General features: G+C 44.4%; 1 protein-coding gene across 4 annotated transcripts in view; it reads left to right on the top strand.

Annotated features, from left to right (window-relative positions):
• Positions 1-13,495, top strand: part of HAUS5 (HAUS augmin like complex subunit 5) — a 343,036-nt gene that overhangs the window by 72,797 nt on the left and 256,744 nt on the right. For 2 of the 4 annotated variants that reach the window (XM_085615894.1, XM_085615895.1), the window contains 3 exons: positions 732-826; positions 5,292-5,354; positions 9,405-9,437. In XM_085615894.1, the coding sequence (XP_085472020.1) occupies positions 735-826; positions 5,292-5,354; positions 9,405-9,437 (188 nt within the window). In that variant the 5' untranslated portion in view covers positions 732-734. The remainder of the gene's footprint in view (positions 1-731; positions 827-5,291; positions 5,355-9,404; positions 9,438-13,495) is intronic. The other 2 variants (XM_085615897.1, XM_085615898.1) reach the window with 1 other exon arrangement.

The raw sequence follows: 13,495 nt of genomic DNA on the forward strand, positions 1-13,495 counted from the left end.
TCTCTCACTCTCTTGTATTGTCTCACACCTCTCTCGCTCTCTCACGTGCTCTTCCCGCCTTTCTTATATTGGTTCACTTCAGGTCTTCAAGCACAGTTTCTATCCTGTGCCTCTTCAACATTTACGTCCCTCAAACCCACGCTCTATGTGCCTGTGGCCTGCTTTCCCATTCTTTCTCACCTTCTCAGACACTCTGCTTTTCTGTCTGGAGTTCATTCACCACTTTGTGCACAAACTACCTATCCCTCTCTATCTTCCTTTCTATCCATTCTGTGCATCTCTCACCCAATCTGTTCACCATGATACATAATTCCACTATACAAGTACACTACACACCATAACAATTCTACCGCACACAATTCCAGAACTACAATTTCCAGTACAACCCACATAATTCCAATCCAAACCACATACATCCACTCCACTCCAAAACAAAACACATGGGGAAAAGGCATTTTCATTTAAAACGCCAATAGCTCGAACTCTCGCAAATGCGAGACCTATTGCATTGCAAATGCTTGTTGTTTCTGGTTAGTAAATTAACCTTGGAATTTTGTTCCATATCCTTCTAACGGAAAATGTCCTCACCCTGTTGTATTGCACCTATTTTGTCATGTTTTTTCTCTTGATATGATTTTTCTTCCTGATTTGTACGTTCAGTGCCTTAGTAAAAGCGCTATATATTTTCAATAAAATAGACCTAATATTCTTTTGTTTTTTCTTGTTTTCAGAGTATGGAGGGCTTGCACAATGACCTAAGGGAATGGGCAGCGAATGAGATGGGCCTCTCACCTCAGCATGTTCCATCTGTTTCTGCATCCAAGAGGTATGTAAATATGTATCATCATATGCTTTGACCCACATCTTGAATTTGTGGCTTGCCTACACTTTAGAACATGACAGTGTAGACCAATGCTTCCTAAATGTTTTAGAACCACAGTCCAATATTTAGAGTGACAAACGTTTGTGACCCAACTAGCTTTAAACGACATGAGGTAGGGGCGATTGTTTTAATGTATTAGTAATAGTAGACCTGCTTTCGAAATGCTGCAAATTACCAAAATAACTTACTCTTTACAGTGTTTCCTGTTCCTCTCTAACGGCAATTATTCCTAAATGTCACGTTTTGACCACACACTTTGATATGTGTTTCTTGGACTGTGGCCAGTGTATTGATCTGCACATAAAAGTGGCAGATAGTGAACAGCACTGGACCTGGAATGCTTTTCAGAGTGGAATGTGCTTTGCTTATGTCTTCTAACCTTGCATCCAAAGAAAAAGCCTTAGAGGCCATGACCCCTCAAACTGAGTGGGCTCCAAATTGTGACACGTCAATCCCTGTCTCTTGCAAAGTTCATCATACTCATCTAGCAATATTGGGAGAGGAGGCCGCTTTGAAAGGCTTCTTAAGCGATCTAAGGATTTGCTGTTCCCCAGGATGCCAAAGCTCCTCCGTCATATTTTCATAAGCCTTATGGCACCGTACCACGCACAATTTTGGGAATTTTATCAAAAGCTGGATAAGACACCATTCTAGAGTTATATTTTGTCTTGGAGATGTGGAATCTGATCCCATAAATATTCTACCTGAGCTATCCAAAGTTCGAATGTCTGAGACTGCGGCAAGAGACAAGACAGCAACATCACCATTTTGCCGAAGAGCTCCTTGCGGGATAGATATTCATTACTCTGCCATGACGGGAACAGATTTAAGACTCTTTTAATGTCCCAAACGGAGGAGCATCTTAGTTCAAGTGGAATAGATAGTTGGATGCCCCTCATTAACTTGCTTACCAGAGGGAGTTCTCCTATCCTGCCGAAATAGCCGACCTGAAGGTATTGACTGTCCTGTAAGCCTGATCCTCCGAGCCAGCGAATTTAGGCAGTTCATTTCTTGGACAATATCGGACCCTATAGAATCCTCCCTTTTTTTGCAGACGCCAACGAACCCATCCCCACCATATGGACTTGTAGGGTTTGACTGTGCTGTCAGTTCATGCTTTAGCCATTAATCGTTCAGCATCCTGTGAACGTTTAGGGACTCTCCCTCTTTCCCGGTAATCCTCAACACCATTAGGGACATTTTTCCCTACTCGATTAACTAGTAAAGGTTATTAAAAGGGTCCTGAGGAGAAACTGACATGGGGTAGCACAATTGGAAAATCCCAAGCAAGTTCTAGAAGAACTGGCAAGCAAACTTGCCATTTCCAAATCAGTGTGGTCAGCACTATGTTTACCTATTGCCTCCTTACGTGGACTGACAGCCTCATAATCATCGCAGGGACGCGTAACCCACTTCCTGGGTCTAATCTTGGAGGAATTAATCTATTGCCACCACCAGCGGATTCAGTCTCCGGCAGAAATATCGCACCAGCTGATGGTCCCATTGTGATGCAAAGAGGTTAACTGTAAATGGACTCCATCTGTTCTCTATCTCCACAGGCTCAAATACCACCATTCTCTGGAGCACCAGTTTACTACCGTCTTGGATACCCTCAGGGAGGCATTGATACAGGCAGTTCTAGCCCTGGTCATATCACACATAGATTATGCCAACTCTCTATATTTCAGCATCCCAGTATATCTTAGTAAAAGACTGCAATTGGTACAGAATCAGGTAGCGAGATTGATTTTCCAGCAGTCTAGATGGCAGCATGTCTCCTCTATTGTGAGAGCGCTACATTGGCTTCCTATCATCCAACGATCAGCATTCAAATTTTCGGCTGCATAATTTTTAAGGTCCTGCGTGGCACCAGCCCGAAATTCATCTCCAGTCTCGTCCAAAGGCATGTACCCACGCGCAAACTGCGTTCATCCCATATGAATCTGCTGGCCATACCCTCTTACAAACTGAAACCAAGGTGGCAGCAGGTTCGCTGTGCTGGAGCAGAGATTTTGTAACTCCCTTCCAGCTGATATTCGAGCCTGTACAGACCTACTGTCGATTTAGAAAGCTCCTTAAGACATGGTTATTTACTCAAGCATATGTCTGAATTTAGGCACACAATTAATTAACAGGGCTTCAGCAGATCCCATATCCAGCTCCAAGAAACCAACCGGTGTATGTACGCTCTATAAATTAATTTAACGTAACATAACGTTGGATATGCCTGGGAGATATTCCGCCATGACTGATACATTGTTGGTCATACAAACTGCCCTGGACTCCTTGGATAGATCCACTAGAACCTTCGACCTGTAGCCTCCCATGTGATTGATGTATCGGACCGCCGAGATGTTGTCCATCTTTGGGAGGACACTGCATTTCACCTTCTTCGTGGTCCGACATTGGATAGTGAAAGATCCATCCGTTAATTCCATGCAATTTATGTGCAGCCCGTTGCTCTTGTGCAGACAATTTTCCTCCTGTAAACGAATCCCTGCATTGTGCTTCCCAGCCTGACTTGCTGGCATCTTATTCTATAATGATGTCTGGATCAAAGCCGAAGACGAGCCTCTCGTTCCATGCTTCTCAGATGAGTGAGCCACCATTCCATTTCCTCTTTCACTTCTTCAACAGGGGAACTACGTCCAAGTACCTCAGGCCCCTGAGAAGATGAAGTCTCTGAAGTGCCCCATAGTGTAGCGGACTCGGGAATATTGCCTGTATAGAGGAGGACAAGAGGAACACGATGCAGGCAATTTGGCGCAGAGATATCGATTTGTTTCAATTTTCTCATATGTGAGGGTTAGATTGTGTTGTTGTGAGAAGTGCTTCTGGAGAAGGGCTCCGGGGCCTAAAACGACCCGCTTCGTCATTAGTCTCAGTGGGAGTCATCATCGTCCCCGTCTGGGGTAAGCGATGGGGAGGCCGAACTCGCAAGGATAAGTTCCAGGGTCTGTTGGTTCCCCGTTCCCCAAAATGGGGCCTGAGTATGACAGACAAGCTTTCTTCAATCTTTCAAAAGCACTCCGGTCGAGAGGTTCAATGGCTAAGGGCACTGCATGGTGTATGGAGGTGTCCACGGCCCCACAGAATTTGTCATCGAAGGGAGGGATGTAGACTGACTCCTCCATGTATTCTCCTTCCATCCCCTGTGTGATGTGCAAGTAGGAATGTGCTAGTACTTGCCTTGCAATGATAGGCAGGCTTTACTGTGGCCTTGGAGTGAACACAGTTAATATATGCGTGTCCAAGAGACACAAGATGGGTCAAGCCCAGGACAATACACCCTTAAACACTGAGAGGGTTTATTGTGGTCTGGGCCTTGCCCTGCACTAGTTCCAGCCATAAGGTTTGTCGGAGAATGGGGAGTAGTGACCCGATCCTGTTGGGAATCGGCTCTGCTGTTTTAAAATTAATACTGATCCCCTGCTGGGGCATTGAGGGTTCCAGGTAGACGGGAGAGGCGCAGACTCCGCAGTGGCACTGGGATTTACGAATCCCTTCGAACTAGTGCGCCCACTGCGGAGGAGCGAGAGGCGCATTCGTCTAAAATGGACCTGGAACAGCCTCTCGTGGGTGGAGAGCCCCACCGCGCTTGCGCGGTCCAGCCAAAGGAGCCGCGCCGCGAAAGGAGCTCTGAGAGGCGTTCCCGCGGCTGTAGCTAAGCAAAACAACAGCCATTAAAACACAGAGCATACAATAGCCATCCGCATTCGAAATTCAGTAGAAAAAATACTCATGTCAGCTGCTGGAGCAGGAAAGAAAGAGGGAGCTTAAAGGAAGGACATGGCTTATTATGGGACGCTCTTTGCTCTGAATAGTTGTAGTTGTGTTTCCCTTTCCAGGTGGGTATTGGGAAAGTAAGTTTTCTATCGAGTGTTGAAGACTGCTGGAGTTGAAACATAAAGGGAGAAAGATGAGCATAACCCGTGCCTCCGTTTCATTTCACGCCCCATGTGCCCCTGCACGATTGTCACACAGTTCACTTTAAAAACTCCCTTTACTTTGCAGTCCAAGGAAGGTAAACACCAGCCCCCATGTTAAGAGGATAGGCAGCAATTGTCAGATTTAGCCTGACATTTGAACTAGGTCTTCAAAGCACAGCAAATGTGACAAGATAAATATAAAATGTAAAGGCATCTATATGTATTGTTCTTTCGCGACTCCTCAAAAATATGCTGGTGACCCATCCGTGAGTCGCGATCAACCGTTTTAAAGACTCTGATGTAGAGTATTTGCTAGGCCTCCAGCTCTGCTATGCGCTGCGTCTTAAATACGTGTGATGCTTATGGCATAGCTGTGAGTGCATGAGGTGTGTTGCTTCTTTGGGTGAGGTTCTTTTCAGCTGCTATGCGAGCACCCTTAGCTGAGGATGATAATGTTTGTGTTTTGTTCTTTTTCTTAGACTTTGTGTCCGCCAATGTGCTGATATCTGGAGATTTGTCATAAGCCATGTCCGCAGCCACAGGTAAGAATTGTCTCTGCTAAGAACAGTATTGGAATGGTCATCTTGTCTTCTTTTAGTTGGTGTTAATTTGTTAGTCCTGTGTTTACAAGGTTGGGATTGACTTTCTTAGATTTCCCTGTAAATGGAATGATGGAGGCTGCCTGGTGGCTTTGCTGAAAAGACCAAAGACCCTGCCATGCGGCTCGCCCATGGAGATCATGTTTCAGAGATCCTCTTGTCGTAGTGCATATGATGGGTTCTAGCATTGGCTCTGGCAGTTACACAGAGGTCATCTTTCAGCTTCGCAGGGTGCAAAGGCCTCTTGATGAGTGGCAGGACTATGCAAATAGATCTTCTTAGTGCAGGTTTGAGCAAGAACAGGCAGTAGGAGGGCCAAGCTCTCTATTCTCAGAGGTGGCAGCTAGCTCCTTGTAATGAAGGGGTCTGCAGACAATCCTTCATGCTTTTTACATTTTATAAATACATGTCTGAGTCCCACCTTGCTTATTACTAATTCCTGTTAAACTGATTAAAAAGTCCTCCTCAGGTCCTAGTGGTAACTGACTGAAGAGTCTTCTAGGTGAAAAGCATTGAGATGCATACAGAAACTCGATGAAGAAGACCGTCCTCGTAGAAATGTGTGGTACTCCAGAATGCAGGCATGGAGCTAATCTTTGCTCTGGCCTTGAACCTCCATCTCCCAGGGGCTGCCTATTGCTATTGCCGCTACACAAGTCCTAGCTTTTCCTCCACCGATTTCCCAAACACCTTTGCCCTCTTCTTGTCTCATCCTCCATAGTGTCCCTGTCAGATCAGCGCCATCATTTTGCCCAACTCTCACCATAATTATTGCCGCTCTTGGTATCATTATTTCACCTCATCTTTCCAAATTTGCATCTGACCTCCACTCTGTCATCTGTTCCATTGTTCTTCTCACCCCACCTTCCTTTCTGCATCACCCTTCTTTCCCAATTTCCATTTTGCATCAGTCTCACTTTTTCCTTTCCTGGTTTTTCTTGCACGTCTATCCTCTCATTTTCTCAGCTCTTTATTTTCCTTACTACTTTCTTGTGTCTAACTCTTTCACTCTCCTTGCTTGACTTGTTACCTGTTTTACTTATTCCATTTGATTTATTTTACATCTTTGTCTCGTAGCAAACTCACCTCTGCCTTTATTGTTCCTCCTTTGTCTACCTGTCTTCATTTAGCCACTTTCTCTGCTACCATCTATCTCATTATTTTTCTATCCCTCTTGTTTCACGGTACATTGTGTCTTAGGTTTCTGCCCACATTTCTGCCTCTACCTCTCTCAAACTTGCATCCCAAAGCCTTCAGTTTTCATCTCCCCTTCTCCTTTTTGTTCCCTCACACTTCTCTCGCTGTATGTCTTCCACTTCCCCACGTATTATTTTCTCTTTCACGTCTTCTTCTCATGTGTTTTCATCTTCTTACCTCTCTACATACTTTCAGCTTCTCTCATTTCAGTCTGAATTGTCCCTTTGCCATCCATCATAACCTCAGTCTTTCACCTCTTTCTTCATTTCTAAAAAATTACACTTCATCTTTAAAGTTGACCTCTCTTGTCTTTTGCCATCCTTCTGATTCACAATTTTTCTTTCTTGTCCACCTCCTTATGTCTCTTATCACAGTCTCTTTCTGTGCACCTCCCTCCACTCCCTGATATATGAATACCTGGACAACGCAGATATGTGAAAATTGCAGCAGAGCAGGTTTTATACTCTGTGTTGCTCTCCCACAGCAATTTCTGTGGATTCACGCAGTTGTGTTTTTATGTGAAAGGGAGCTTGGGTGATGGTGCCAGATAGACAGGATCAGAATAGGTGTATTAAGAGGCCATCGGAAGCAGGGTGAGTTCTTTCTAATGTGATTTTTTTTTTTCTTTTTGAGGAAGTGGGGGAGCCGATAATAGGCCAAGCCATGTAGCCTAGGATCCTGACATAGGTGGATCCATCGGTTTCCTAATGCTGCATAAATGCTTTCCTGGGAAGCAAAAAGTAAACTAAGGAGGTACTCAGGATGGCTCACTGACCTTCACTATTTCTTTTGTTCAGGAGCGGACTGTTTATTCCCGACGCAGAAAATAAGACCCCAAAACAGATCAGGGAAAAAGAACATTTTGAAACAGTGGGCTAATCACAACCCTTCTTAGAAAGGTGGACCAATGTACCTTAACTTTCGGCTGAAACAGACCATATTATTGCTCTCCAACTTGAAATACTTGGATCTTTATATGATATTTTGTGATATCCTGGGACTATATGGACGATCCCTGGGCACGGTGGAATGTCTAGGTTGTGTGTGTCGCCATTAGTTTCTAATGGCGATGTCTAAAAGCAGCTCCCTTAAAATACTCCGAGATGCTGACTTCTTCCTACCCAGGAAGTGATGAACAGAAGCACATATAAGCACCACCCCGTGCACGCTGACGTTGGTACCTTTCTTTCTTCACCTTTGTATGTGGATCCAGCCAGCATCTATACGGACCCCTGTGACATTGATGCAGCTGGCACCAGAGGATGCTCGGTTTCTATCGTCCTCCCTGAGCTGAATCCTTCTGTGCCTCTTCCAAGGTCACGTCTTAATGCCATCCTGTTTCACCTGGCCTCATTCCATTCAGACAGAACCATGCCTTTATCTCAGAGCCGTAGCCCATCACTCCAACAACATTTTGGTTCAAACTCTGACAAATCAACCTTCCTTTAGGGTTGCTAATGGTGATGAGGGGATGTTTTCCCCAACATTATGGGATGACCATCTTTATCTGGACTTACAAGATACCACTTTGTTGGACACTTTCCTGGACACTGGTCCAGCCCAGAGTTGTGAAGAAGATGCGGAATGAGCGAGCCCATGTCATCCTAAAGGCTCCGGATTGGGCAAGTAGTCTGCTACCCCAGACTTCTGGGCATGAGCATCTGTCCTCTGATCAGGCTACCACTTCAGTAGGACCTCCTCTCGCATGTCGCATCAGCAGGGCAGGGTCCTGCACCCAAACCTGCACAATCTTCACCTCCATGCGTGGAGATTTAGCTGTAGTAGTTGATTGCGTTTGATGTTCCTGAAGTTGTGGATGTCATCCTCTCTGACCGCTTCCTCCTTCTAAGTTTGCATAAGCTGGACACTGGAACAAGTTTGTAGACTGGTGTGGAACCTAAATACTGATATATTGTAGATCAACTGCCAGATGTGGCCCAGCAAGTACTTGCGTTGAGCACAGTTTAATGCCACAGAGAACCATACAAAGATCTGATCGTCCATGTGATATTCTTTGGCGCAATCAAGATGGAAGCTCCTTTAGGATTCTGCCTGTAGAGTATCTCCTCCTCGTTCAAGTAGTGAGGCAGGGCAAAGAGCGTTTGGCAGGAGAGGAGGTGGTATAAGGAAACTGGATTGGTACAGGTCAAACTGTTTGTCTCGAAGAATTATAGTTTAGTCCCCACTTTCTTCTTTGTTATTTCTGCTGGACTCTAAAGGCCAGCGAAGTAATTACATTGATTGAGGGCTGCCAGGTATTTTTTCTTGTTTTCAAGTTTGAGGGGAATGAGTGCGGAAGGATTGTCTTGGAAACAGGCGGTTGATATCATGGAGGACAAAAGGTAGAACCTCAGTTTTTAGTAAAGGTAGTTGGAATGGTTTAGTTGGGGGCAGGGTGTAGCCTCCTAAAAAATACCCCTGGTTGTTCAGGAAGGGTGAAAGAATAGGAAGTGTGAGCTCTTTGTGTTGGGGAGGGCACTGAGGGATCCTGCAGCATGTGAGATTAGTGTTGTGGTAAACAAAAACGATCTTGTTTCTGGGCTGGATTGGGCAGATGCAGGGGCACAATAATGTGCTCCAATACATGAGGCGAACTGGTCAGTGAGGACAAGATTGGGCAAGAGCTAGAGTGGAAGATGATTTTCTGGCAGAGTTGGATTAGTGCAAGTGTGTGTACACCCTTATTCGAAATCTGCAGGTAGAATGCATGTGGAGGACAGATGACATTAAATTGTGTCTCCCTTTGCCAGTTCTCCAGGTGCTGATTCACTTTCTTGGTCTCGTTTCATTTTTCAGGAATGCAAAGATAATAAAAGGCAACGTGCTTTGGTATCCTTTTTGTTTTTTGCACGGCAATTTGCGAAACTGTACTACATACATGCCAATTCTCACTTGAGCCTTAATGTGTACCGCTACGTTTTGTTATTGAATCACCATGCCGTTTTTATAACAGCCTAGAGAACACTGGAACCTTGAGATTTATACTCAGTTACTCCTTTTAAATGTACTGCAACCATTTCACGTCATGTTTTACGACTGCACGCTTCCCTGACCGGGATTAGTAGGGCATCGCCTTATTCTGTGGTTGGCACAACAAAGCAAGGATTTCTAGAATGTAGTGGGGTCAGCTACCGTTAATGTTATTTTTTACATAATGTCAAGTACTTCAAATTTCTTCCCACGAGATGATCCTGGCAATTTTTCATTAGGCATCCTATCTAAACTCTTGTTTTGTCATGTGCTCTCTATTAACTTGTACAGAGAGAATATTGTTTCTATACAGTCTTATGGCAAACGTAATTTTATAGAAATTGTCTAAAGTCGTCGTATTCAGTCCTGCTCTTTACGAGTGCTTTATTCCACTTAGCATTTTGCCAGCACGTTTCATTGTAATCACGACTATCGGGGTTCAATATCAGAGCAGTTTGCTTATATCGAAAGTACTGCAGATAGAGACTCCCATAACAGAATCTTCAGTCGGTCTGTTGAGGCACTATCCCAGTGCGGTATGTACCTGTCCGTGAAACCGTCGAGTACACGTCGCGGGAGACCTGTAATCGGGACATTGAGGACAGGCACACACCGCATCTGTGTGGATTGCGCGGATATCGAGACCTGATGAAGAAGTGATTTCGACAAAACACATGTTGGCTAAATGCAAAATGGAATAAAGCACTCGTAAAGAGCAAGACAGAACACCATGATTGAAGACTGAATTTGTATACAATTGCGTGCACCATAAGGTTATATAGATGCCTATATAGAACCTTCCTTTGGTTTCTGCATGTGGATGTTGTTGTGCACCACATTACTGACCAATGTGTACTTATAGGTGTAACATTCAAGTGAGCTCTAGGGAACTACACTCACCCCTTTGAGAGAAATGTATATGAATGAACAAAAATCTTATGACTTTTACAATTACTTGTTTAAACTAATTAAGCATTGGTCTCTTGAAACTGCAATTGTCTGTATTTGTTGCTTACTTATTTTGCATTAAACTCATGTTCGACTTTATAGGCTATCCAGAGTGCTGCGTCTTTCTTTTACAGTCCTCTTCGGGAAATTACTGATAACACATGTCCTATCACTCCACTCTACACAGCTTTCAATGCACACATCTCTTCATTCCCTCCCAGGCTGCCTTCCATCGGTGTGGGGGCTGCATGTGCACTCCACTCTACACAGCTTTCAATGCACACATCTCTTCATTCCCTCCCAGGCTGCCTTCCATCGGTGTGGGGGCTGCATGTGCACTCCACTCTACACAGCTTTCAATGCACACATCTCTTCATTCCCTCCCAGGCTGCCTTCCATCGGTGTGGGGGCTGCATGTGCACTCCACTCTACACAGCTTTCAATGCACACATCTCTTCATTCCCTCCCAGGCTGCCTTCCATCGGTGTGGGGGCTGCATGTGCACTCCACTCAACACAGCTTTCAATGCACACATCTCTTCATTCCCTCCCAGGCTGCCTTCCATCGGTGTGGGGGCTGCATGTGCACTCCACTCTACACAGCTTTCAATGCACACATCTCTTCATTCCCTCCCAGGCTGCCTTCCATCGGTGTGGGGGCTGCATGTGCACTCCACTCTACACAGCTTTCAATGCACACATCTCTTCATTCCCTCCCAGGCTGCCTTCCATCGGTGTGGGGGCTGCATGTGCACTCCACTCTACACAGCTTTCAATGCACACATCTCTTCATTCCCTCCCAGGCTGCCTTCCATCGGTGTGGGGGCTGCATGTGGAGCGTTTGTCACTGTGAAGCTTTGTAGATGTACAGTGGAATTTTCATACGCAACTGGCAGCTGTTTGGTGGACAGGTACTCTTCTGTTGGGATGTAGACCAGTCACCTTGGAGATGTGCATCATTTGGATGAGTCTGTACACTGGTGTGTGGGAGGCGAGCTCTTGCTCTGCTTACTCATGCAGAATATCCAGTTGCTGTGTATACCGCTTGGTACCATGATTTGGAAGAGGTCTTGCTCACAATACCTGCAGATAAGAAGGGGAGGGGAGGGGAGAGGATGAACTTCTGCACTCTGGCTTTGCAGGTTTCTGATTGAAACACCGTTGATGCAATGGTTGTGTTGCTGTCTTGTGCCCTTTAGTGTATGTGTTGCAATGAGTAGCTTCTGCAGGTTGCCTGTAAACTTGGGCATCGAGATGGCTGTTGCTGCCCTGCTCTAGAGGTGAAGATGGTTGTGTGTTTGTGTGAGTCAACTTTGAAAGCAGGCATTTGCATTTATGCTCTACAAAATGTATTGCATACCTGTTTTCTTGGAATGGATGTTGTAATAGCTTGTGCATGTGCTTCTGGTGTCGCTCGATCGTTTGAGGTGCTGTAGTGGGTTTAATCTTGCAGTGTCCGCTTCATTCTGGTGTTCAGTTGATTATCCTTAACAGAGACACTCTCAGGTATGGCAGTAGAAAGGTAAGCTTACTCTCCCTTTTGTGTTTACTTGCATCCTCTTCCTTCCCCTCTACGCTCTCCCGTCTTTCTATCCCTCCCTCTCCTTGCTATCCTCTGCCTACCTTGTTCTTCCATCCTCTCCTTCTCCCTCTCCCATCTTCCTGTGGTTTGCCTCTCATGCTCTCTTTGATAAAACCATTTAAAACCGAATCACTATTTAACATTTGATCTATCAAATGTTCTAAATGTGGTAAAAGCATTTCAGATGTTCCTAATTTACACGCGTGTCTGTGTGTGTGTGTGTCTGTGTGTGTGAGTGTGTGTGTGTGTGTGTGTGTGTGTTTTGTAAATATAATTAAATAACAATGGTCAAATTTCGGCGTAGATATTTACTGTATTGTTGCTTTGGAGTATTGTAATTTATGAATGTGCTAATTTCATTGACTGCAAAGCAATGCTATATATAATGTATATATATTTTTATTTATTTAGTTTTTAGTGCACCGCATTGGCCAGTACAAACAAAAGATATCTAATGCCAAAATTGCTAAGCAAGGGTTTGCACTCTAGAATCTAGTGGTCCCTTCATGGCGTCTACACAGATGTTCATGAATCCTAAACGGCACCTTCTATGCATGAGTCTTCAGCACCTTACAAGAAAATATCTTTTTACTCTTTGTGAAAATAAAGATAGGTTATGCTGTCCTTTGTAAATTCTTGTATGCTGTATTTCTGAAACTCGCAGGGCTCCAATTATGTAAAGAACAGTCTGAAAGTTACTGTTCAACGTTGAACAGATCTGGAAACCCAATCGGTTGTTTCCTATATATTTACAAATTGCTTTCTTTCCTAAGTATTAGAGGTAATCTGTTGAAGTTTTTAAATTCCTTACCTCAAAAAATAAAGGTCACTAATTACACACATCCCCCCCCCTCCCTCACGTTTGAATTTTGGAATGCAAGCAAAAGATGGTTGCATAGAGTTGAAATTCTCAATAAGAAATCAAGAACTGTTACTCGGGTCATTTGTGTAACTCACATTCGAGCAAGATTCTTCTACATACTAGTAACTAGTTTAAAGAGTTCAGAACCAAAGCAACATGATTTCTTAGGCCAAAAACAATTAATTGTGCAGCTGCGTCGTGAACCTGCTGTAAACAGGACAGTCCCCCAGGTACACACTGTTTATAGGCTAGTATTGATTTGAACTGAAACATTTGACTTTAAGCTTCAGTTTACTGGAAAGAATTGCAAAATTAATTTTAACGGTCCGATTGGAAAAGCATCTCTTAGGTTGCATGGCTAACCTTGGTGTCCAAATAATAATAATTCTTGTAGCGCGCGCCTACTTCAAGTGAAGCGTCCCAGCGATAATGGCGTCCAGTTGAATGCCAAGACTTCTTGGTGAGATTATGAGGCCCTAAAAGTGTAGTCTTAACCCCTTGTGTACCCCGCCCTTTCCCCGCCCTG

The sequence above is a fragment of the Triturus cristatus genome, chromosome 7 (genome assembly GCF_964204655.1).
Source record: "Triturus cristatus chromosome 7, aTriCri1.1, whole genome shotgun sequence".
Taxonomy (NCBI): domain Eukaryota; kingdom Metazoa; phylum Chordata; class Amphibia; order Caudata; family Salamandridae; genus Triturus; species Triturus cristatus.